This window comes from Exophiala xenobiotica (genome assembly GCF_000835505.1).
Source record: "Exophiala xenobiotica strain CBS 118157 unplaced genomic scaffold supercont1.1, whole genome shotgun sequence".
In the NCBI taxonomy this organism is placed as follows: domain Eukaryota; kingdom Fungi; phylum Ascomycota; class Eurotiomycetes; order Chaetothyriales; family Herpotrichiellaceae; genus Exophiala; species Exophiala xenobiotica.
The window spans coordinates 1,315,173-1,335,718 of NW_013562494.1; the positions used below are offsets into that span (position 1 = coordinate 1,315,173).

The 20,546-nt window shown below is 51.7% G+C and overlaps 10 protein-coding genes across 10 annotated transcripts; 4 read left to right on the plus strand and 6 right to left on the minus strand.

Annotated features, from left to right (window-relative positions):
• The first annotated feature begins 75 nt into the window (after positions 1-75).
• On the plus strand, positions 76-2,810 carry PV05_00511 (uncharacterized protein). Its single transcript, XM_013465411.1, has 2 exons — positions 76-378; positions 428-2,810. Exons 1-2 carry the CDS (start codon positions 222-224, stop codon positions 2,764-2,766), a joined length of 2,496 nt encoding a protein of 831 aa, XP_013320865.1. The 5' UTR covers positions 76-221; the 3' UTR covers positions 2,767-2,810.
• PV05_00512 (uncharacterized protein) lies at positions 2,036-3,653 on the minus strand. Its single transcript, XM_013465412.1, has 3 exons — positions 3,576-3,653; positions 3,497-3,522; positions 2,036-3,447 (listed from the first exon to the last, which is right to left on the minus strand). The coding sequence occupies exons 1-3, from the start codon at positions 3,631-3,633 to the stop codon at positions 2,815-2,817; spliced, it is 717 nt and encodes a 238-aa protein (XP_013320866.1). The 5' UTR covers positions 3,634-3,653; the 3' UTR covers positions 2,036-2,814.
• Positions 3,654-3,803: 150 nt separating this feature from the next.
• On the plus strand, positions 3,804-5,316 carry PV05_00513 (pre-mRNA-splicing factor prp46). The gene has a single exon (XM_013465413.1). The coding sequence runs from the start codon at positions 3,833-3,835 to the stop codon at positions 5,135-5,137; it is 1,305 nt and encodes a 434-aa protein (XP_013320867.1). The 5' UTR covers positions 3,804-3,832; the 3' UTR covers positions 5,138-5,316.
• A 333-nt stretch (positions 5,317-5,649) lies between these two features.
• Positions 5,650-6,232, minus strand: PV05_00514 (uncharacterized protein; the record flags this gene model as incomplete). Its single annotated transcript, XM_013465414.1, has 2 exons — positions 5,650-5,813; positions 5,875-6,232. 2 exons carry the CDS (start codon positions 6,230-6,232, stop codon positions 5,650-5,652), a joined length of 522 nt encoding a protein of 173 aa, XP_013320868.1.
• A 669-nt stretch (positions 6,233-6,901) lies between these two features.
• Positions 6,902-7,933, minus strand: PV05_00515 (uncharacterized protein; the record flags this gene model as incomplete). The annotated part of the gene is made up of 1 exon (XM_013465415.1): positions 6,902-7,933. One exon carries the CDS (start codon positions 7,931-7,933, stop codon positions 6,902-6,904), a length of 1,032 nt encoding a protein of 343 aa, XP_013320869.1.
• A 2,106-nt stretch (positions 7,934-10,039) lies between these two features.
• PV05_00516 (uncharacterized protein) lies at positions 10,040-10,312 on the plus strand (the record flags this gene model as incomplete). The annotated part of the gene is made up of 1 exon (XM_013465416.1): positions 10,040-10,312. One exon carries the CDS (start codon positions 10,040-10,042, stop codon positions 10,310-10,312), a length of 273 nt encoding a protein of 90 aa, XP_013320870.1.
• Positions 10,313-10,381: 69 nt separating this feature from the next.
• Positions 10,382-11,160, plus strand: PV05_00517 (uncharacterized protein; the record flags this gene model as incomplete). The annotated part of the gene is made up of 2 exons (XM_013465417.1): positions 10,382-10,949; positions 11,006-11,160. 2 exons carry the CDS (start codon positions 10,382-10,384, stop codon positions 11,158-11,160), a joined length of 723 nt encoding a protein of 240 aa, XP_013320871.1.
• Positions 11,161-12,905: 1,745 nt separating this feature from the next.
• PV05_00518 (uncharacterized protein) lies at positions 12,906-13,350 on the minus strand (the record flags this gene model as incomplete). Its single annotated transcript, XM_013465418.1, has 2 exons — positions 12,906-13,069; positions 13,122-13,350. 2 exons carry the CDS (start codon positions 13,348-13,350, stop codon positions 12,906-12,908), a joined length of 393 nt encoding a protein of 130 aa, XP_013320872.1.
• An 810-nt stretch (positions 13,351-14,160) lies between these two features.
• Positions 14,161-15,218, minus strand: PV05_00519 (uncharacterized protein; the record flags this gene model as incomplete). Its single annotated transcript, XM_013465419.1, has 2 exons — positions 14,161-14,924; positions 14,975-15,218. 2 exons carry the CDS (start codon positions 15,216-15,218, stop codon positions 14,161-14,163), a joined length of 1,008 nt encoding a protein of 335 aa, XP_013320873.1.
• Positions 15,219-18,793: 3,575 nt separating this feature from the next.
• Positions 18,794-19,558, minus strand: PV05_00520 (uncharacterized protein; the record flags this gene model as incomplete). Its single annotated transcript, XM_013465420.1, has 1 exon — positions 18,794-19,558. Exon 1 carries the CDS (start codon positions 19,412-19,414, stop codon positions 18,794-18,796), a length of 621 nt encoding a protein of 206 aa, XP_013320874.1. The 5' UTR covers positions 19,415-19,558.
• Between the last annotated feature and the right edge of the window lie 988 nt (positions 19,559-20,546).

The window sequence follows — 20,546 nt, forward strand, 5'->3', positions numbered from 1 at the left end:
ATGCAGCCCCGGCGGGTCTCCAGCACTTGCGCTCCGACACTTGTCCATATGAGAACGCGTCAACATCAAAAAGACCGCAACCAAGTACAATGCCCCAGTTGCGACTATGGCAGTTATTCTGGATCTCATGGAAAATAACTGTCTAAGAAATCTAGCATGTAATGGACAACGCAGAATCCAATATCTGAATCAGGAATCCAACTAGGTCGACGGTACCCGCGATGGCTTCGAAACCGACATCAAGATGGAATTTCCTGCAACAAGCCGTCGCATCTGTGGAATCCAGACTAGACGACATTCTGGCGGAAGACAGCGAACCGCCAAAGCGAAGCAGCACACCGGCGCAGGCTCCACGGGACTCAGCGCCATCTAAGAGAAGTATGTGGCGACCAACGCTCATAGCGTGTCATGATTGACGTATTCGTAGATTCCTCTGACCTCTCGAGAAGTAATAGCAATGCTTCAAACGTCAACGACCGACTGCAAGAGCGACTCGCGCGAGCGATGGCAAAGAAGAATGCTAGCCGCACCGAATCTCCTGCTCCTGGCCTTCAGCCGGCAGCAGATGTTACTTCAAACGGGAGTGCACCCGAAACGGACATTGAAGTGAAAGAAGACCATGTTGCAGACGCCCGCCATACAGACACCACCGCAGATAGCCGGATACAAGAATTAGAGGCAGAACAGGCTAGGCAATGCCCTAAACCCGCAGAGAATGAGCCAACATTAGCAACACCGGATGGTATAGCTCAGCCGAATCAACAAATACCGAAGATAGACATCAGTGTGCAGGATGACGCTAGCTCTACGCGGACTTCCACTGACGCTCTGATGGCCAGCCAGCCGTTATCGGCCCGAGCATCCCAGGATCTACCAAGGAAAAGCGAAGAAAGCCTTGTGCAGACGGCAGGGACCACAGAATTACGGGAAGAGATAAGCACGTACATCGAGAAGATAGATGCGCTGCAGTCGAAACTTCAGTATCTGAGCAAAGAGGCCGCGCGCTCGGCCGCACAGGCAGCCGCTTCTGCCCAGCCTGGAAGCCTGGAAAAGAAGATCTTGGAGAAGGACGAAAAGATTGCCTTGCTTATGGAAGAAGGCCAAAAGTTATCAAAAACTGAGATGAAGCATTTGAGCACGATCAAAAAGATGCGAGCACAGATAACGGCTACCTACAAAGAACAAGAGGCCGCCAAACTCCGGGCGGACAAGGCTGAGCGCTTCATGAAAGACATGGAAGACAGGGCAAAGAAGGCTGAAGCAGCAAGTAAAAGAGCAGAGCAGTGTCTGGCAGCGAGTACAACGGGCTCGAGTGACCTTGAGGCTGTACGCAAGGAGAGAGACGCCCTACAGACGACATTAGCGGACATGAGAAGCCAAATATCAAAAGCCAATGCAAGAGCCGAAGCAGCTGAAAGCAAAGCTCAAGCAGACCAGTTGGCGAAAGAGCGAAAGCGGAATGCCGAGTTACAAGACGACTTGACCAGTGCTAAAATCGAGAGAGAGATATCCGAGGAGAAGTTACGGAGAGAAATCAAAGATCTACAGGCTATTTTGGAGAGGGAAAAGGAACAAACCAAGGCCATGGAGAGTGAAATGCTCAGCGAGCAGGCGTCTCTTGAAAGCAAGCTTGAATACTTCCGTGTCCGAGCGGAAGAAGCTTCTTCTGCAGACCATGGACATGTGCAGGCAAAGCTCCTTCGACAAATCGAAACGTTGCAAAGTCAATATGCAACGGCGAGTCAGAACTGGCAAGGGATTGAAAGCACCCTGCTAGGGAGGATAACCAACCTCGAAAAGGAACGCGATGAGATTGCGGCCAGGGAAGCCGACCTCCGAAAGAAGTTCCGGGACGCCACGCTGAAGCTTAAGAGCATAGAAAAGGAGCTGAACAGCGTCCAGAATGAACATGTCGATGTGGAGAAATCATTAGCTGTTGCCGAAGGAGAGGCCCAACGATTGAACCGAAAAGCAACTCAGCTTGAAGCTGACTTAGCGAATGCTCTCCAAGAGCTTGAAGAGCAAAAAATGGCGTCCGAGAGGGAGCTCCAACGCAAGCTAGAGGAAGAAAAGGCGAAGTGGACAGCGACTTTACAGATTCAACGTACAGAATCGCCGGGCACTTCTATACGCAAAGCCTCGAACCTAGGTCTGGATATCGGCCATTTGCTGAGTCCGGTCCAGTATGACAGACCGACCAGCCGAAAATCCTCCATGATGCAGTCCTTCGACTGGAACACTCCTCCTCGTCACCAATCGACGGCTTCTTTCAAAGCCATGGCGAATGGGTCCATCGTCGAAACACCATCCGTGGTGACTTCTAATGATGCGGATGACTTCTTTGCCAATGTCCCTCCGACACCACATTCAATCAGCCACCATTCTCATCGTGGTGTCAACGACCTGATCTCTACATCCACTGTCGGAGCCGGTCCTTCTGTTCAACTGGTCGAGAGAATGTCGGCCAATGTCCGTCGGCTTGAGAGCGAGAAAGCTGCGACCAAAGATGAGCTTGCTAGACTCGCCACCCAACGGGACGAGGCCAGACAGGAGGTCGTCAGTCTCATGCGCGAAGTCGAAGAGAAGCGAAAGATCGACGATCGCTTAAGGGCTCTCGAGAAAGATCACGAGGGTCTGAGTCAACGGCATCGGACTACTCTCGAGCTTCTGGGCGAGAAGAGTGAGCAGGTGGAGGAGCTCAAGGCTGATATCCTGGATGTGAAGCAGATGTATCGGCAGCTGGCAGATACCATGGGGAAATCCTGATATGTTGCGTGCACGACCTTTTGTAATTTGAGCGTCATCTGTGCAATTTCACTCGAATTCCAGACCTTCTCTTTCCGCAGCCTTGATAATGTATGACCGTACTTTCCCGTCGGGCGCACATTCGATCGCCAGTCTTCCGTCAGCATCTCTCTTGTCAATCTCCGCGCCGGCTTTGAGCAGTTCGACCGCCACGTCCCCGTTGCCCTCACTGATGGCGTGATGCAAGGATGTCATTCCGTCCGCATCTGTTGCGTTGATCGGGCTCTTATGCTCAAGCAGCAGTTTCACGATAGGGACGCTACCTATTGCAGCGGCCCGATGCAAGGGTAGTTGTCCTCGTTTGTCCTTGGATCTCGCGGATGCACCGTGTTTCAATAGCGTCTTGCAAATCTCCAGGTTTCCCTTTGACGTTGCGAAATGTAGCGCTGTGGCACCCGAATTTGTGGGAACTTTTGGATCGGCTTCCTTCGACAACAATAGCTCGACAATTGCTTCGCCGCTGTTATCTTTCAGACTTGATGCAATGGCCAGCGGCGTCCATCCAGAACCGTCTTGAACGTCGGGGTCGAAAGAGCGCGTCGATGCTAGGATTTTCACGACGTCAAGCCGATTGAATGCGCAGGCCCAGTGGATAGGCAGTCGTTCGTCTAGGTCCGCGAGTTTGGCAAGTCTAGGGTTCGCCTTGGAAGAGTGAGTACGAGACGAGTTCAAGTGGTCTGTGGACACTCACACTGAGAAGTGACTCGACTGCTTGAGCTGGAGAATCGGTGTCAGTGTATTCGCCACAATACTCCAATCCTGATTCTTACTTCTGCCCTCCCTAGCCGCCTCGTGAATAGCATACTTGTTCTCTGTCGTCTCCGCCATCTGGAGGGTGTCTTTGTTTCTTAGGCGGAGGGGCATGACACGGCCAGGAAGCATTTTATTTCCCCGCATAGAAAGTCGCCCGCCAATAGCGAGCCATATTCGGCAGGTCTGCCGGTTCAAATCTAAAATCCGTCCAACTCTGCCTGTGCCCTTTAACGTACCAGCTTTTGCTTTCCCACCGGGTTTCAAGTACGACAAGATGGCGGCTGCGGCGCAAGCTCTGACGGAGCGCACAAGAGCCATTTTCGGTGACGACTTTAGCGAGACGATCGATTCTACCTATTCCTCCATATCGACCTCATACAAACGAAAAGTCGAATATGAAAGTGTCCGCGAGCTACCCAAGGCGCTCGCCGAGAAGCAAGCGAAAGCTGCGGCAAGTCGGGGACCGAAACGACCGAAAGTACAGGCAGGAGGTAATCAGATGGCGCTAGTAAAGAGTGAGGGAAAGCCAGGACAACCGCCGCAGACAAATGGGGTAGGAAACAGTCTCATTCAAAGACCGAATATGCAGCAACCGCGGCCGGACTGGCACGCGCCATGGAAGTTGATGAGAGTCATTTCTGGGCATCTTGGCTGGGTGCGAGCATTGGCTGTTGAGCCTGGAAATGAGTGGTTCGCGTCAGGTGCAGGCGACCGAACAATCAAGATCTGGGACCTAGCGACGGGACAGCTTCGCCTGACACTTACCGGACATATCTCTACAGTCCGCGGACTTGCTGTATCACCGCGACATCCCTACCTTTTCTCATGCGGCGAGGACAAGATGGTCAAGTGCTGGGATTTGGAGACGAACAAGGTCATTCGACATTACCACGGCCATCTGTCGGGCGTGTATACACTCTCCTTACATCCTACCCTCGATGTGCTGGTCACAGGTGGCCGAGATGGCGTGGCGCGAGTATGGGACATGCGGACGAGATCCAACATCCACGTCCTCAGTGGTCACAAGGGAACTGTTACCGACGTCAAATGTCAAGAAGCAGACCCTCAGGTTATTTCGTCCAGTCTCGACAGCACGGTTCGCCTGTGGGATCTGGCAGCTGGAAAGAGCATGGGTGTGCTGACGCATCACAAGAAGGGAGTGAGAGCGCTTGCCTTGCATCCGAAAGAATTCACATTCGCGTCGGGGTCAGCAGGCTCCATTAAGCAATGGAAGTGTCCTGAAGGCGCTTTTATGCAGAACTTTGAGGGACATAATGCCATCATCAATACCCTGGCTGTCAACGAGGACAACGTTTTGTTCAGTGGTGGCGACAACGGGAGCATCTCGTTCTGGGACTGGAAGACGGGCCACAGGTTTCAGAGTACCGAGTCCGTGGCGCAGCCTGGCTCACTGGATGCCGAGGCTGGGATTATGAGCAGTACTTTCGATCAGACTGGGATGCGGCTGATCATGGGAGAGGCGGATAAGACGATCAAGATTTGGAGGCCGGATCCAGAGGCAACGCCCGAGACGCATCCGCTGGACTGGAAGCCGACGCGAGGAAGAGTAAAATATTGAAAGCTGCAAACGCATCCTCTGGTAGCCAGTGACTGCTTTTAGCGACGGCGTTGGGCGGGTTTGGCAATGGTATTTCATTGATAGGCCGAGGCGAAAGCGCGGTATTAAACCCATTGAATACGATCTTGAGGCTCTTTCTACCCCGGCGAACGCCCTGCTGGCCTTGTGTTATAAACTGATCAAGTAAGAAAGCTGGACCTGATTTGATCACTACACAGTCAAGGAGATCCATCTCGACAGAAGCCAGGCCAAGATATTGCTATCCAACGACATCGTTCATTGGCAAGGACATCGGTGGACATCCTCAGCCTGTTGTTTGTCTCCACTTGGAGAGGCATTTTCATTGGTTCGCTCATGCCCAATAATTGCTACCCCTTTCTCACCGTATGCTTCCGTTTGAGCTTTCGTAGAGACAGAATCTGGTAACTACATGTGCTAAAGAAATATTTCAGGCGGTGTCATTAAAAAGTGAGTGCTACAAGTTGATACCCAGGTCTGTGAGAGATCTCTTCCTACTTGCGTTGATTTCCCTGGTGCTGTGGTGCATGAGGCTGAACCCCCTGGGCTTGGCTCTGGCCATCAGGCTGCCTGTTGCTCTTTTGGCTCTGCTGTCTTTCTTTCTCCGCAACCTGTGCTTCCTTGGCCGGGAGCTGACGGGCAATAGCTTCTTTCTTGGCTATGAACGTTTGAGCGATGAGACCATACAAGAACCTTTGGGGGGTGGGGGATAAACTGACCTTTGCTCCTTTTCTCTCGGACTAAAATAGCAATAGTTTTCGAAGGTGCTTCTTCCATCCACAGTTCCTCCTGACCAGTCATGAGCGCGAATGGTTCCTTACACTCTAGGATGCAGAATGTTATGACGCAGGCTTGCCGTCCTCTACAGCCAGCAGGTGTCTGGTTCTCGCGGACGGACAGCTTGATTGTCTCCTGATGGCACTTCTTGGGACATTGGACTTCGTTGTGGGATGGATGATCCAGGCCGGCCTGCTCCAAAAGCCCTTGGCTGATCAAACAACAAGGTGCTTGCCGATCGAGCTCCACGTCGACTGTCTTGAACTTCTTCTCCCACTGACTCCAGATCTTTGCCCTCATGACGTCGTCGAAAGGTTCCCCAAATGATACAGGAATTTAGGTTGTCGCTCGTGAATTTTTGGCTTCAGATGCCTCAGCTACAGCTATGGAAGGGGTCTTCTGAGGGAGAAGAAGATGTTTTGGGGCCCTACGACCATCCGACCATGTCAGACTTCTACTTATACCAACTGCGTAAGAGCGCCCAGGAGCCTGGCTCTGCCTTTTGACTCACCTTCAGGATGCTGCCCGTGAGGCAGAGTATATCATTCGAGCACGTCGCCGACCGTAGTGGTTGCACAGCAGGGATCGCGACGCGGCTTACACCACCACGACTAGTAGGTATTGGACGCGCCAGCACGTGGTTTGCAGACGTGTCTCTGTGCTCGATGAGCCGGCTCTGGCGGTCAAGAGACGTACGGCCACTCACATCATGGCTTCAGAATCCCTACGTTGCCTGAGCAAGCTTGACCCGTCGGCCACTGTCTGCCTGAGTAGGTTGGGCAAAGGTCCGGTGCCATGGGTGCTCGAATCAATGTCTATTGAACTATCTTGAGGCCCAGGATTGGCCCTAGAGACAAACGCCGCCAACGACAACCCTTGTTCCCACGTCACGAGTAAGGGAGAACCTCCCAGGGGTCTTCTGCTGAGGGTGGTGCGACTGCAGTGAGATGGCTTGACCGGTCAGTCACTTTACTTTGCTTCGGCACACACTTCGCAGTGGAGAATGATGGTATGTCCCAGCTCCCTAACTGCCTGTCTACCCAGCAGAACTTCACCTGCCGGGAAGTCTTTCTCGTCAAGCAAATAGAACTCGACCTCGACGGGCGGCTTCCCTTTTGACGCCAAACAAGGTAATTGTACATCAAGACGGGCGACCCATTTTGCGTCCACGTAGCGATCCCCGACGGGATTACGGATTCTTTCAGTCTGGGCAAGTTCTGTGATCTCTGCTCCGCACTCTTCTGCGAGTGTCTTGCACATTGCCGATACGTCCGCCCCAGTATCTTGCAATACCATCAGGGCTACTTCCCGTCCTTCTGGACGTGTGACGGAGGCTGGCAGCACACAATCATCGTCGGGATTTTCGCTCACGACTTTACAGGTGACGATGGCCCGACAACTTTCACACAGGCTTGACTTAGGAACGGTCGCCGTGCTTGGACCCGAGTCGGGGCCGCCAGGTGCCGACGTCTGGATTGGTGTTTCTTGTGGGCTGTCAGTAGGTTTTCTGCCTGAGGCTGAAGACTTGTGCTTGTCAGGAAAATGTGGGCTAAGCAATATGGCCTCATGGATCGCTCCAAGGCGACAATGGCGTGAATCTTGGTCCGTTTTGGGCCATTGGGAGCTCTTCTGAAAACCATTTGATGCAGGAGCTTGCATCCACGCCCCTGTCCGAACACTGGCGAGTGGGAGCCGCTTATATAATTTATATTGCGGCCCAGCAATCCGTCCAATGTACTGATTATCACATTCCACGCGTTCTGGAACGATTGTGGCTTTATCTTGACTTGATTCTACATTCCCTGAAATTGCTGCTTCAAGATGTCGACGCAAGACTTGATAGCCATTTCCATTTCCACCTCCTAAGCCAGTAGAGTGATTGCCTTCTTTGTCCCAAGAGCTATGCTTAGCCGTTCTGCTTTGCATCTCCCTTCCCGGACTGGACTCGCGATCAAGCAAGGCTGCCCCCAGCTTCGCGAACAAGCGACTTGCATCCGACATCTCACAGACCGGAGTGGATGCCTGCGACTTCGTGCAGTTAGGCAAAGCGTGTCAATGTGTGGTAGGGAGGAGGGTTTGTGGGAAGGCTGAGAGGTTGGGACTGCGCGTGTGGAAGGGATTCTGCCAGAAGGAGGGTCGAAAGCGAGCATGGGGCCCGACAATTGAAAGAGAGCTTGCTACAACTTCTTGATTTGCAGCTCAGAATCCAGTGTGAAGCATTGACAAGTGAAGCAGTCAGGAACCTGAAATCAGTGGAAGCAAATGCATGAACAAAAACTGCGCCAGTATTTTCAGACGTGTTTGTGTGCGTGAAGCCTCGTACAAGAGAATAAGCGAGCAAAACCGGGCATTACGATCTTGGTCCAGCAGCCTTGCGCATCTGCAGAGCAAGGACGAATCGAAGATGCAGCGGACCTCGGACCATGGAGAGCGGAAGCATGCGCAAGGCTTCCATGGGCAGTCATAGGCCGTTTGGGACAAGATACATTGTGATCCTGGTCATGATGGCCGTTTCCCATGCGCCCAGCAGAAAACCCCGTCACATTTCCGTAAGACGCGTATCAAAGACAAGATTTGACCGAGAAGGAGCTTTGCCGTCCAGGTCCTGGACGCGAGAAGCCAAAACTCTGTTATCACTGACAGACCACGGGTCTTGAGTGCTGTCCAGCCGTTGTTTGGTGGGCGGAGTGCTATGAAGCAACTGTGTGATTGACAAAGATCCCTCCAGCTCGAAGCACTGGATATCCGGTTGTGCATCGTTAGCGACCATGCCGGCTCTTCGGAACGAAAGCTAGGGACGGTCCTAGCCCTCTAAGTCAACCAGTTTAGGTACCATCGTGCCGGAGTTGTTGAGAGAACCTCAGGCCTGACCTAAGCCTAGTAGCCTTTCAGAAGCTAACGGCCCCAGCCTCCGTCGACGGCTAGAGAAGGTGATCGAAGGTTTTCTTCCTCCGATATGCATCTCTCTTCGACTGGACCGTCACAGAGCAGATGATGAGTATGTTCTGCTCATGCTTGGTACGCCAGCAAAAGAGACTCCTTCATGACCCGGAATGCTCCTTGAAGTAGCGCTCAAGTTTGGTCAGTAAAGGCCACTCAAAGCAACTTACCTGCCTCTCCCTAAAAAATATGCCACAGATTAGGTAAGCACTTGGCACGTGATCTCCTGCACCTTGCGTTCGACTCAAACAAGTTCACGCTTGCTGAAAAGCGCCAACGTGAGAAAAGTCCAAGATCTGGCGCATGTCGGGGTGATCGTCTTTCTGAAAGCATGCAAGCGGTTCATGCGAACTGCTGCGAACTCTTCCGATGCATACCTGATGATGTTGGCGAAGATAAATCCATCCACTGTGAGCTTTATCCCTGCTAGCTTGGGCACGCAAATGCCTAATGCGAGTGCCGAAGCTGGACGAGGCATAGCCGGTAAATGCCTAAGATAATTTTGGGCTTGCTGTCCGGGTGGAACGGCACGACCGACGACGACAAGCTCCTGTTATCCACAACCGCCAGCAGGAGGCGGATCGCAGCTGACAGGTATTATTCGAAGGTGAATGTGAAGGAAGGTGAGACAAATTGTAGGGGGCTTGGATTCTTATATCTCGCTGTGGCTACTGCTACGCTACCTGCCGTTCACTGGCTATTGGAAATCCTGCATTTCAGCTCGTAATTTACAGGGAAGGCCATGCAAGCCTCAATCGGTCTTGACTATTGCGATCGCCAATGAGATGTATCCTCGTCTCCTCACGGTGCACTCAGTCATTGATCAAACTTCCGCGGTCGCGCCTATTGTGCATAAATGCATGGACTGATGGGCATTGCTGGTGCATGGAGCCGAGTCCTCCACCGAACTGCCAGCTCTCGACTTCCACTTGGCTGCCTTTCCATACGCCTGAAAATGCCTTCATCCTCTTTTGCATCGCTCGGGCACTACTGAGCCCTCATGTGGTGCCTGATGGGGAGCATACACAGTGGTCGCAGTCTGGCTGGGCTCATAGCCATACCTCTACAGCCTCGACCTCGACACCTTTGCTTCCTGATGCCCTCACCTCGACGCCTTTCCTACGTCAAGCTTCGAATATGCAGGGATATGATGATCTAGCTTCCCACATGGCTCAGGCCAACGACCTTGCGATTTTTCGTCGTTTCTTACCATTGCACAGCAAGAATATATTGTTATACGAGTCACAGATCGTTCACAAGCAAAGAGACCTCATTGAGGCAATCAAAAAAGATCGGGAATCTACTGATGAACTAAGGAGAAGCTTCGCGTTCGACAACCATGCAATGTTGACCGCTCCAAGCCCGCCAGATGAAGCGGCAAAGGGTCAAAAAGAGATATGGCATGAGCTCCGTCCGCTACTCAAAGAATACAGCACGTAGAACTCTTCATTGCACCCTTAAGTCCGTGAAATATCTGCTGACCCACCTTTGACATTGACAGGCGAGGCAATGTTCCAATTTCAGAAGCTTTGCCAGCTCCCTCCTGCGAATCCATCCAACCTGGCTAGTCTACGGAGGCTGCTGTTCAAGGGTCCGGAGCGCGAAGTGTCATTCCTGGAGGGCACTGAATATCGGACTTGGGACGAAAAGAATGAAGGTGATCTGACAAGCCTCAATGATCACAACAAGAACAGAGATGTACTTTCCAAATGGCTATACACGTTGGTGGGCAATGTCTACCACAGGCTCATTGGACAAGACTTGCATGGGCGTCTGCGTTTCAAAGGAGACTGGCAACCGCAGTACACATCTCCTCTTACTGACTATCCGGATCGATACTTTGTGAGAGTCGTCGACATCGTGAGCACGATTCTTGCTCCTCTTCTCCCGACTGTCTCTGCTCTGGGCCTGTTCTTGCTGAGCAATAATACTGTTCGCATGGGGCTTGTGTTCTTATTCAGCTTCTTATTCAGCCTCACTCTCGCCCTCCTCGGAGTACCTCGAAGGATCGACGCATTCGCTGCAACGGCGGCATTTACAGCCGTTTTGATTGTTTTTGTTAGTAACAACACGGACTGTGAGTTTTGATGTGTGCAAAATGCTCGCTGGTTTACGGGTGGGTGACTGTGGCAGATGAGGGTTCTCCAGCGCGGCTCATGGACGAGCGAGAAAGTACTGCCGGGACTTCCGTACCGGCTCGTTCAGCCAAAGAGAGCTCCAGTGAGGGAGACGAGTATTATGATGCTTCCAACATGCGAGACACAAACTCTGGAAGTTATATTAGATGAGAACTTGTTTGAACACTACCAGTTGTTTATTGGCCAGTATGGAGGCCTTGGCCCCTTATCCACCAATTTTCAGCACGTTCTGGAGTAGCAGGTTCAGAGTACCTTCAGATGTAGGGAACGTGGCATATTGTAGTATTCGTCTCTCAGCTGCAATAGCATGGCCGAACGTGCAGTCAAGAAGTCCACTGATTTGGATATAGAATACCTGGCATCATCTGGCGAAGATGACATTTATCAGCAGAGCGGAATTGCGGAGAAGACCGTGACAAACGTGGTTTTAAGTCCACTTGAGCTTTGAGGAACCACACTGAGACAGCTCGCTTCTGTGTGTAACCCAAGGCTGCGACGTAAGGGAGAGCTGACCCTTGTGATCGTCCAGCCCAGCGTACCCAACATGCAAGGAGCAGTCCCCTATCACCTTTGCCACCGCCACTCAGAAAACCTATCAACCGTCCAATTCTCGAATCACTTCAGAGTTCGTAAGGACCTCCCAAGCGCGAAACCATCATGCTGTTTCTTATTCGCACTGCCGCACGCCATCCCGGACAAGCCATGTCTCGTATCCACGATTGAACGACACTTCGCGCTGTTTGTATCATAGCAACAGTCCGTCATAAATGGCGCAAATGATTCCACGCTCGATCTTGGAAGCCGGCACGAGGAAAGAGTGAAATACTGAGAGCTGCAAATGCATCCTCTATTAGCCAGTGACTGCTTTCAGCGACCGACGGCGTTGGGCGGGATTCGAGAACTGTATTTCGAGAAGGGGGGCTCAAGAGAAGCAACGACCTCAGGGGATTCAAAGCGTGGGAATGGCTTTGACAGATCACTCGTACCGTAAAGTCTTGCCCGGTTCTTGATTTATCCTTTCTCAGGTATTCCTCTGTTGTGTTTTTGTTGTTGTCCTCCAGGCGAGTTCAAGATGTCTCGCCCTGCCAACGCCCCGACTTCTCCATTGCAGAAGCATTCTATCGACGAACTCGTCCATATATGCCAGTGACCAAATGGGTATTGCGTGCTAGATATTCATCTGTTTGCTTCATCCGCCTCACCGTGATTTTTTTTTTCTTTCAATATGTGTTTCTATATCGGCACGGTAGCCGGGGCGGGTGGGTGCCCTCACCCATTCCGTGCGCCATCAATAGGGTTAATGCGTAATCCTTACCTGTCAAAGAAGGTTCAAGAGATGTCTGTTGATTGACCTAAGGGTCCAGGGGGACCACTAACTATATAGCCTATCATGGGCTCTTAGGTGGGTGGTTCCAAGTCGCACGGGGGAATATTTGACTCCAACCCAAGCAAGCGAGGCTGGAACCCCTGAGCAGCCTAACTAGCTTTCTCTGGATGCCCCCCAAAAGTTTGGTACGACGGCACGACGCACTTTGAAGCTACACTATACTTGACAGGAGACTTTGTCGCGATATCTTCCCTGATTGCTTTTCACTCTGAAGGTTCGTTGACCGTTCCGAGGATACGCTCCCGCTCGATGGTATTCCGGACCCTGAACGGTCTTACTTAATTCCGCGAAGTGGAGGTCGGTTATTACTGTATCTGCTTTTCCTTGCTTCACCGCCTTGCTTTGGCTTTTTCACTACTTTCCTCATTATTTCCGAGCTTCAATGCAGATGGGTGATATTAAATTCCGTTTTAAAGAAAGACTAAGAGGTCAAGATGCCTCCAGGTGTATCCTACATGACCTCCTTGTTCAGGTTCAGCCTCGTGGCCATGTCTCTCCGTCATCGCAGTCACTTCTGGCCTGCACTTCGCTGGGAAGTCCCTTGCGCTTCTCTCTTGAGCTCTTCTCTCGCCTCCTTTCTTTTTTGGTTCTCGTCTTCTTCCTCCAATTCCGTCTCCTTCCTATCCCTTTCTTTAGCCCTTTTGCGGGCTTCGGCTTTCTCGCGCTTCTTCTCTGGAATACTGTTAACGAAAGCTAAGACGAGCGATTCTAGGGGGGCGCGAACTTTTCGACACCTGCATGCCAATCGGTAAGGCTTCAGACTCTGGTTCTGTACTCTTTTTGGGCTGCATTGATTTGTTCAGGGTCAAGGGAGGCAGGCTGTCATCTTCGACGACACAATACCACTCCCTGTCGTTGATACGGTGAAAAGTCGATTGGACTGACAGTTTCACCTTGCCCAGATAGCCAACATGTGCGTGAGCATGCGGATCATCGTCTGCTGCTAGAATCATGTTGCCGAACTCGCCGGAGGCTTCCAGTTCACTCTTCGTAATGATGCGACAAGGCTTGCTGGTGTCTATGACAGCCTGCGTAGAGTATACCTTCCCGCTCGCCGTGAGAAGATATCGACCTGCTGAATCTCCATGACCTGCTGCTGTTGCTGCTCCATTTGGTACCTAGAAGCTTTCCGTTCAACGGTTTTGGCTCTAGCTCACACGACACGCTTACGAGAAGCAGAACTACTCTGGGGGAGTCAGGCTCCGGAGGGACTGCCTGGCATTCGTATATCTAACATCAGCTCGTTCGAAGGTCGCATAAAGCCCTCCCTATGAGCCTCATCGCCAGGTAAGGCAGACTCAGTACAGCCCATCTTGCAGGCATACCGACGAGGATCAGTGAGCAGAAGGCCTATCATTCCGACGTCTGTGAAAATGTCCAGGCAAGAAGAACAGCAATCGCGACGCGCCCAGTACGGCTGTTGGGCGCACGAACGCACGTGCACGGCTGATGGTGGTCGTCTGAACGAACAGTATGTGCAGACGAGGCACCAACAATCCTGGCCATAAAAGAAGTCCGTCGTGATTTGTGCAGCTTCGACGAGCAGAGCCTCTACGTTGGCGGTTGCGGTCATCTGGGAAGCTACGGTGAGGAATTGCTCGAATGAAAATCTATTGATCTTGATGCTGATGCGCAGGGATGGGTAGGACAAGAAGGCATCCGAAGCCAGGAAGAGCTTCGTCGCCACGTCACACGGCTACTTGAAGAGGCCTTCGATAGGGTGTCCATGGACCAGGCCATAGACGCCCCTTCTTCTTCACCGGTCAGTTTGCCGCGCCGGGGTCCTGTCTGCAGGGCTTCTTCTCTAGATGACCCAGCTCCAAGATAAGGTCGATCCCCAGTATCATCTGATGACCAGCAAGTTCTTCTAGCACGTAGAATTTGACCTTAAGGTCCATACCGCAGCAAAAAGTCTTGATGGGTATCGATACAATGCCCTGGGCTCCCACCTCCCCTTTCTCGATGGTCTTGAAGACAAGTCTCTCCCGGTCTGGCACGATGGGCAGACCAAGTTCGCCTGCCAGCTTGTTTGTGATGAGATTGCGTTCGGCACAGGTGTCCTGAGCCGCTCTCAGGTCTCTCTCTTGACCATTAGGCCCATTGAGCTGAATGCATATGCCCCTGAAGTCCTCCACCTTCTGCAGCTTCAGTTCGTTGTCTGACAGACACCTGAAAGTGCAGACAGGCACCACACCTTCGCAAGAGCCAATGCCTTCGTGGTCCTCTAGTTGGGCACCATGATGCAAGAGCATGGATCTCTCCGTCAGAGGAGCACTACTAGCTAAAGTGGTGTGTAGACAGGGTGCGATGATGTTTTCATTGGTAGAATCAGTTTGCGTTGAGGCATTCTTAATGTCGACACCCCTGCATGTGTCACAAGCGGTTCCATTAGACGCGTCCTGACGTCCTTTGTGCACGAGGTAGTTGTGCAAACGGCTGCCGTAGCCTTGTAGACGCCAAGCAGCCCCTTTATACTGGTGCAACCCGACGAGCAGCTTTATAGCAGAACGAGCTCGACTCAGCAGATCTGCAAATGTCATTTTCCTCTTCCCTTCATGCATGCTCTTATCAACGTACTGCCACAATTTTGTAGAACGGTTTGTCGATCTGAACCGTCATCTTGACACCCATTCTCCTGCGTTGACGTTGTAACGTCAATGGTTGCATGCTTTGGAAGGACTGGCTCGTTTCTGAATGGCTGGGAGGAGAGCTCGGTCGAGCTAACGTTGATGTTCAGGTTCATTTCAAGGTGTATGCGGTATGGAGTCAACGCAGACAAGCCGAAAGAAGAGACGACTAAGCTCAGCGACCGGTGAAACATTGTAGCAATGGAATCAGTGGCATAGAGACAGAGCGCAAGAGCTATTGTTACAACTGCACAGCAGCAACGAGTTCTGGCCTGCGACTCACTCTCGAACGCGTTGGGGGAAAAGGGGCTGCCGGACTGCGGAATACGAGGAGGAAGCCGCGGGAAAGGGCAGGCATCTCATCGAGCTTCGGGGCGTGAAATGATGGCTGACCGCCACATGCAGTCGCGTCGGCACGAGTAGCGGGATGAGCATTAGCTTTTCGAGGCTCAAGAGGAGTCTGACTCCTTGAATTTTGCGAGAATACTGCACCGACAGAGCACCGTCAGACGGCGCAGAAAATCAAACTCCAGGGTCGCTGCAACAGGACGCGATGTGGGTGACTCTGGGCGAGGCAGCCGTGGCATCACCCTTGCCCGGTCTTCGAGGCCCAAAAATCGCACTGCAGATATCTTCAAGGGCTGGAGATCCGGCGCTCACGATAGCTTCCCAGTCCAACTTGGATTTCGTCGCTGGCAATGGAAGATAGAACACTCGCCTCCACTAGGCAGCGTCGAGAACGTGATGCGTGAAGCTGGTGAGATGTTCGACACCAAAAAACTTGTACCTGGCAATGGCACCGCAATCCTTGCTTCGGCCGGATGCATGAGACGTGATACCACGCGGACGGAACCGAGAATCCGCGCAAGCTTGAAAAACAATCCAAACAAAATGCCTAGTGAGCAACACTAAGTAATAGCGTGCTTTGCTCCTGAGAGATTGCGAGCCAGAGCTGGGTCGGCGGGGCGCGTGAAGCTGAAACACGCCCCCAACAGGAACCTACAGCTACAACTTCTGGACATTGTTGTGCCGAGGCAGGCAATGCGACTTGGAGATAGCGCTGCCTTGCTGTATATTCTTGTCACCTTTGACGGCGCATTCAACGGTGACGAGCTGTATGTTGGTAATTCAGCCATCGAATAAAGGTAAGTTTGAAGTAGTTGTCCTTTCAACAGTCGAGAATTTGCTTTTCTTGATGGATGGTGCGCTGACCTAAGTGGCCCTTTGGTTTGTGGTCGTTTGGAGTAGGTTCCGGGGCCTCCTCGGCATCCTGACCCTGATACACACACTCAACCCTGTACCACTTACCAAGTCAAGGAGGGCTTGGAGTCTGCCATGCGGCCCCTTCTGTCCACAGCTCTGCAAGATGGTCAGGTAGCAGTTGAATTTGGGTCGACATTGAGAAAATTCAGCTGTTGATGTATGTATGAATTGTGCCATGGGCCCGATCGAAGCATTCCTCCTGCGCGCTGACCTGGAAGAGTACGTTACGTTGGCTGTACTTAGCTTCAAGGCGGTCGTCGGCTTTACTCCACGCTCAACCAGAAGTGGAGAATTCTCCGATCCACGAGGAACCGACAGGAACGGATGAATATGAGCGTCAAGGTGAGAAAAAAGAAGAAGCAGACTGCAGCTGCCGGCTCATTTTGTGCGAGGGCACCTTCCTTTTATGCTTCTTTTTCTAAGGCTGAGCTGATTCGAATCTTCTGACCGAACTTGCATCAGACCCGGTCATGTCACCGGGAGTGGCTGCAGGTGTCCGGGTTCTTCACGCGTGCCATTGGTAAGTTATCTCCTCTATTGGGTGACAGGCGCTTTCAGTGTCCCATCGCTTCTGAGCCACTATTATTTGTATGACCGCTGGCTTCGGCTCTGCGAACATGTTCATCATGTAGGGTCGCTAAGGAGAACCTCCTGGTATACCTAAGCTGCATCAATTAGCTGCATGCCTGCACCTGTGTTTGGATGCTGCTTGCTAGCATTCGGACGACGTGAGCATATCAGATGCCAACATCTGTGATGAGCTCATAGGTGCAGGCGACCATGAGTCCTCTTTCACTGCAACTGCCCACCCTCCATCACCCCCTCCGCTGCTTCTTCCAGCTCATGCCTGAGGCGCTCTGTTACGGTCGTCTACCGTGCTTGGTTCGTAAAAATGCAAGGCTACAACGCAATTGCAGGATGGATGGGAACATATGATGGGCTCTGTATCTTCAGAAGGTTCTTGATTCTGAACGCCAGAAACCTTTTGTGCATGCAAGCGGAAATTGTAAACCTCGATCATGGACTTCGAGGCACGATCAAAGATGACCGGAGCGCCAAAGACAGCCCAAGGAGTCAATTCGAATACAACATTTCAGCCATGAAGGGGCCTCATGCCAATCCTGGCGATGCATTGCAATGGCGTCAGACCCTGGAGCTACGCGGCCTGCTCAAGCAATACAGTCTGCTCTTTCCCAGCCTTAATGCCTTGGGTTATCTTGCTAACCTCTTGTTTCCTTTGAACTAGACGAAGCTCTTCTTCAATTTGCTGCTCTCTGTCGACTTGCTCCTGTGAACAAGCCTGATTTTGAAGCTCTTCAAGACCTCCTCGAAAAGCAAAGACGGCAGCCACGAGCCTTTCCTCCTCAAACGCGAGTTAGATACTTGGGACGAAGAGCATCTGCATGATATGACGTCGTTGGCAGGTCAACATGCAGACAAAGATGCCCTCTCCAAGTTCATTGACAAGATGGTGAGATCGGTATACCACAGATTTTTGGGACACAGATACCACGATCCTATATCCGTTGTTGAAGCATGGGGGAGCCACGGGAAGTATAAGCACGTGTACTATTCCGACGCTCGCATAACTGCTGTCATTGATACACTGAGCACGATTCTTGCCTCGGTCTTGCCCACCATCTCTGCACTTGCTATTTGGTTTCTCAGCAACCCTCTTGCTAGGATGTGTGCCATTATTGGATGTACACTTCTCTTTTCCACCATTCTAACCCTCATAGGGAAACCCAAGAGAGTGGAATGCTTCACTGCTTCAGCCGCATTCGCTGCGGTGCTTGTGGTCTTTGTAGGAGGTAACTCGAACGCATCAGTCTGTTGAACTGGGAGGCTTTCGGGAGTCGCTGGAGGGCACAAGCTTGGTGTGAGTTGATGACAGGGCTCAAGGTTCTGGATGGGTGAGGGTATGATTGACATTATCAAGTCATATCTTCTGAACAACTTCAACATGGTATTCACTCACTACTTGTCTCCTATCTTGTCTCCTTGGAACTTTTCAGCAAAGGGTATCGCCGTTGTGCTCTTAGAGGCTTTCGGTCGGTACTTGCATGTGTACCTGTTGTTCTTTCTTACGGTACATCTGTCTGATGTTCAATAATAAACTCCTCTCTTCATGTTGAGGACGGATCTTCCGAGTCCTCCGGCCTTGTTCGAGACCGTGTCCCACAGACGAGTTAATATCGCGGTTAGGGGAACGAGATCTGAGAAGGAGAGCACTGGACCTGGAATATTTGATCGTTATTTTGATGTGTTTTCGTACGAGTAGAGACAAGTCGCAGTTCACATTCAGATAATTCTCGTTCGGACTGCATGCCGTGGTACGTTGCATTGAAGACACAACCGTCAGCTTTGCTGGTCCAACCTCAACTACCGAAGACAGTATCCGAGAAGCCATCCTTGGGTGCCTTGCGTACCCCTGAGTGGGTCTAGGAATATATCGGCCATGACAAATGTACCGCCGCTAAACATCCAAAGCTCCAATTCCCCAAAACTAACCTTGTAATCGCTCCATTGCCTCACTCGTGGTCAACACCTCACCAAAGGCAAAGCCAAAACCTCGCAGACCAGCATCATGTTGCTTCTTATTCGCACTGCCGCAAGCATCACTGACAAGCCATGTCTCGTACCCACGGTTGAATGCACTTCTCGCAGTTGTATCGCAACAACAATCTGTCATGACGCCGCAAACAATCACACGCTCGATCTTGGAGGCCTCCAGGATCCTGGTTAAGTTGGTATTAATGAATCCATCGTACGTGTTCTTAGCCATCAATTTAGGGAACTTCTGCTCCTCGGCTGGAGGAAACGACTCGCCTACGTTCACCGGCCGTGGCGGGAATTTGGGTATGAACTGCCGCAGATCGTCGATAAGCTCCCAGTCACTTGAGCCCGCTGCTATGGAGCCCGACACGCCCCATTTGCGGACAAGCTGGTTCGGCGAGGGATTGGTGGTAAGTTCGGCCTTGGTGTGACCGTGTTGGGTGAACACGATCGGCGCCGAGGTCTTGGAAAAATGCCTGCAGAGGGTGATGATATTGGGCAGGGCGGTTGTTGTCATCGACTCAAAGAAGACCTGCATGTCTATCACTAGAAGTGCTGTTCGCGGAGCCATATTGCATGGACTGTCGACTGTGGTGAAGGGTGGACCTGGTCCGCGCCTTGCAAGGCGAAATGCGCCGGGCTTGATTGAGGGTGGTCAAGGGTCGATAACAGAAGCAAAGGTCAACCCCAGGTCAAGTAGGGTCGCTAGGTGATGTTATAGGATGAATAGAGAAGTCGGATGCCCAAACACTCACTTTTGTTGTTTGATGTTTTAGGAGGGTGATGGAGGAATCATGAGTGGCCGCCTCAGCCGATGATCTCGTGTCTTTTGCAGGGGCAGCATCATTTCATTCATCATTTCGACCAAAATGACGTAAGGCTTCGTTTGGAGCATCAATTTTCGATGTTTTGATGTCTCGCAACATTCCTTCCTGACAGTGAAGTCTTGCGAAATACTGAAACCGCCTCGAGGACCTCAAGAATCATGATGGATGCGACTTGACATGGTCGTGTGGTTGGATTAACCTTCGATTGGAGCAGCTGCATCAAAGTTAGTCTGCATGGCCTCAGGAAGGCAACCAAAGTGGATACTACGGCAATTCCTTCTTTGAGAATGGTGGCATGGATAGACGCCTGGCCAGGATGGCCAGGATGTGCTGCAGTCAAACAAGCGGTGAGCGGTCCCCTACTTCACATGGGGTGTGCGTTAAGGCTGCGTGGCCTGCTTTGTTGTCAGGCTAAATTCGTGTTATGAGGCTCTACAGACTCAGAGAGAGATGCATCAAGCGCGGCTGACTGAGAACGACAAAACAGAGAGGTAAAGCAGCTCGATGAGGCAAGCACTGTATGTTATGGAGAAGAAGAGGTTTGCATGATGATTTGTTTTGAATTTGGTGATATGCGTATTGACTGGACTCATTTGTTCTGGTACTGGATATCCTTCGTGGGTCCATTTTGTTTGGTTTGACCTTCTTCCACCACCCTGCCAATTTCCGCAGCTCGAGATTTTGACAAGAGTCGAATAAAGAAAGCCGCAGTCAAGTCCAAAAATCAATACCCCCATGTACATCCGCTGCCAGATGTACCCCGACCTTTTTTTGGCTTACATGGCACCTCCGTCAAAGTGTCCGACAGCAGCCGGACACCAAAAAGGCAGGAGGCACACCCAAGGGCATTTTGTTCTTGTGCAGGTGCATGCAGTA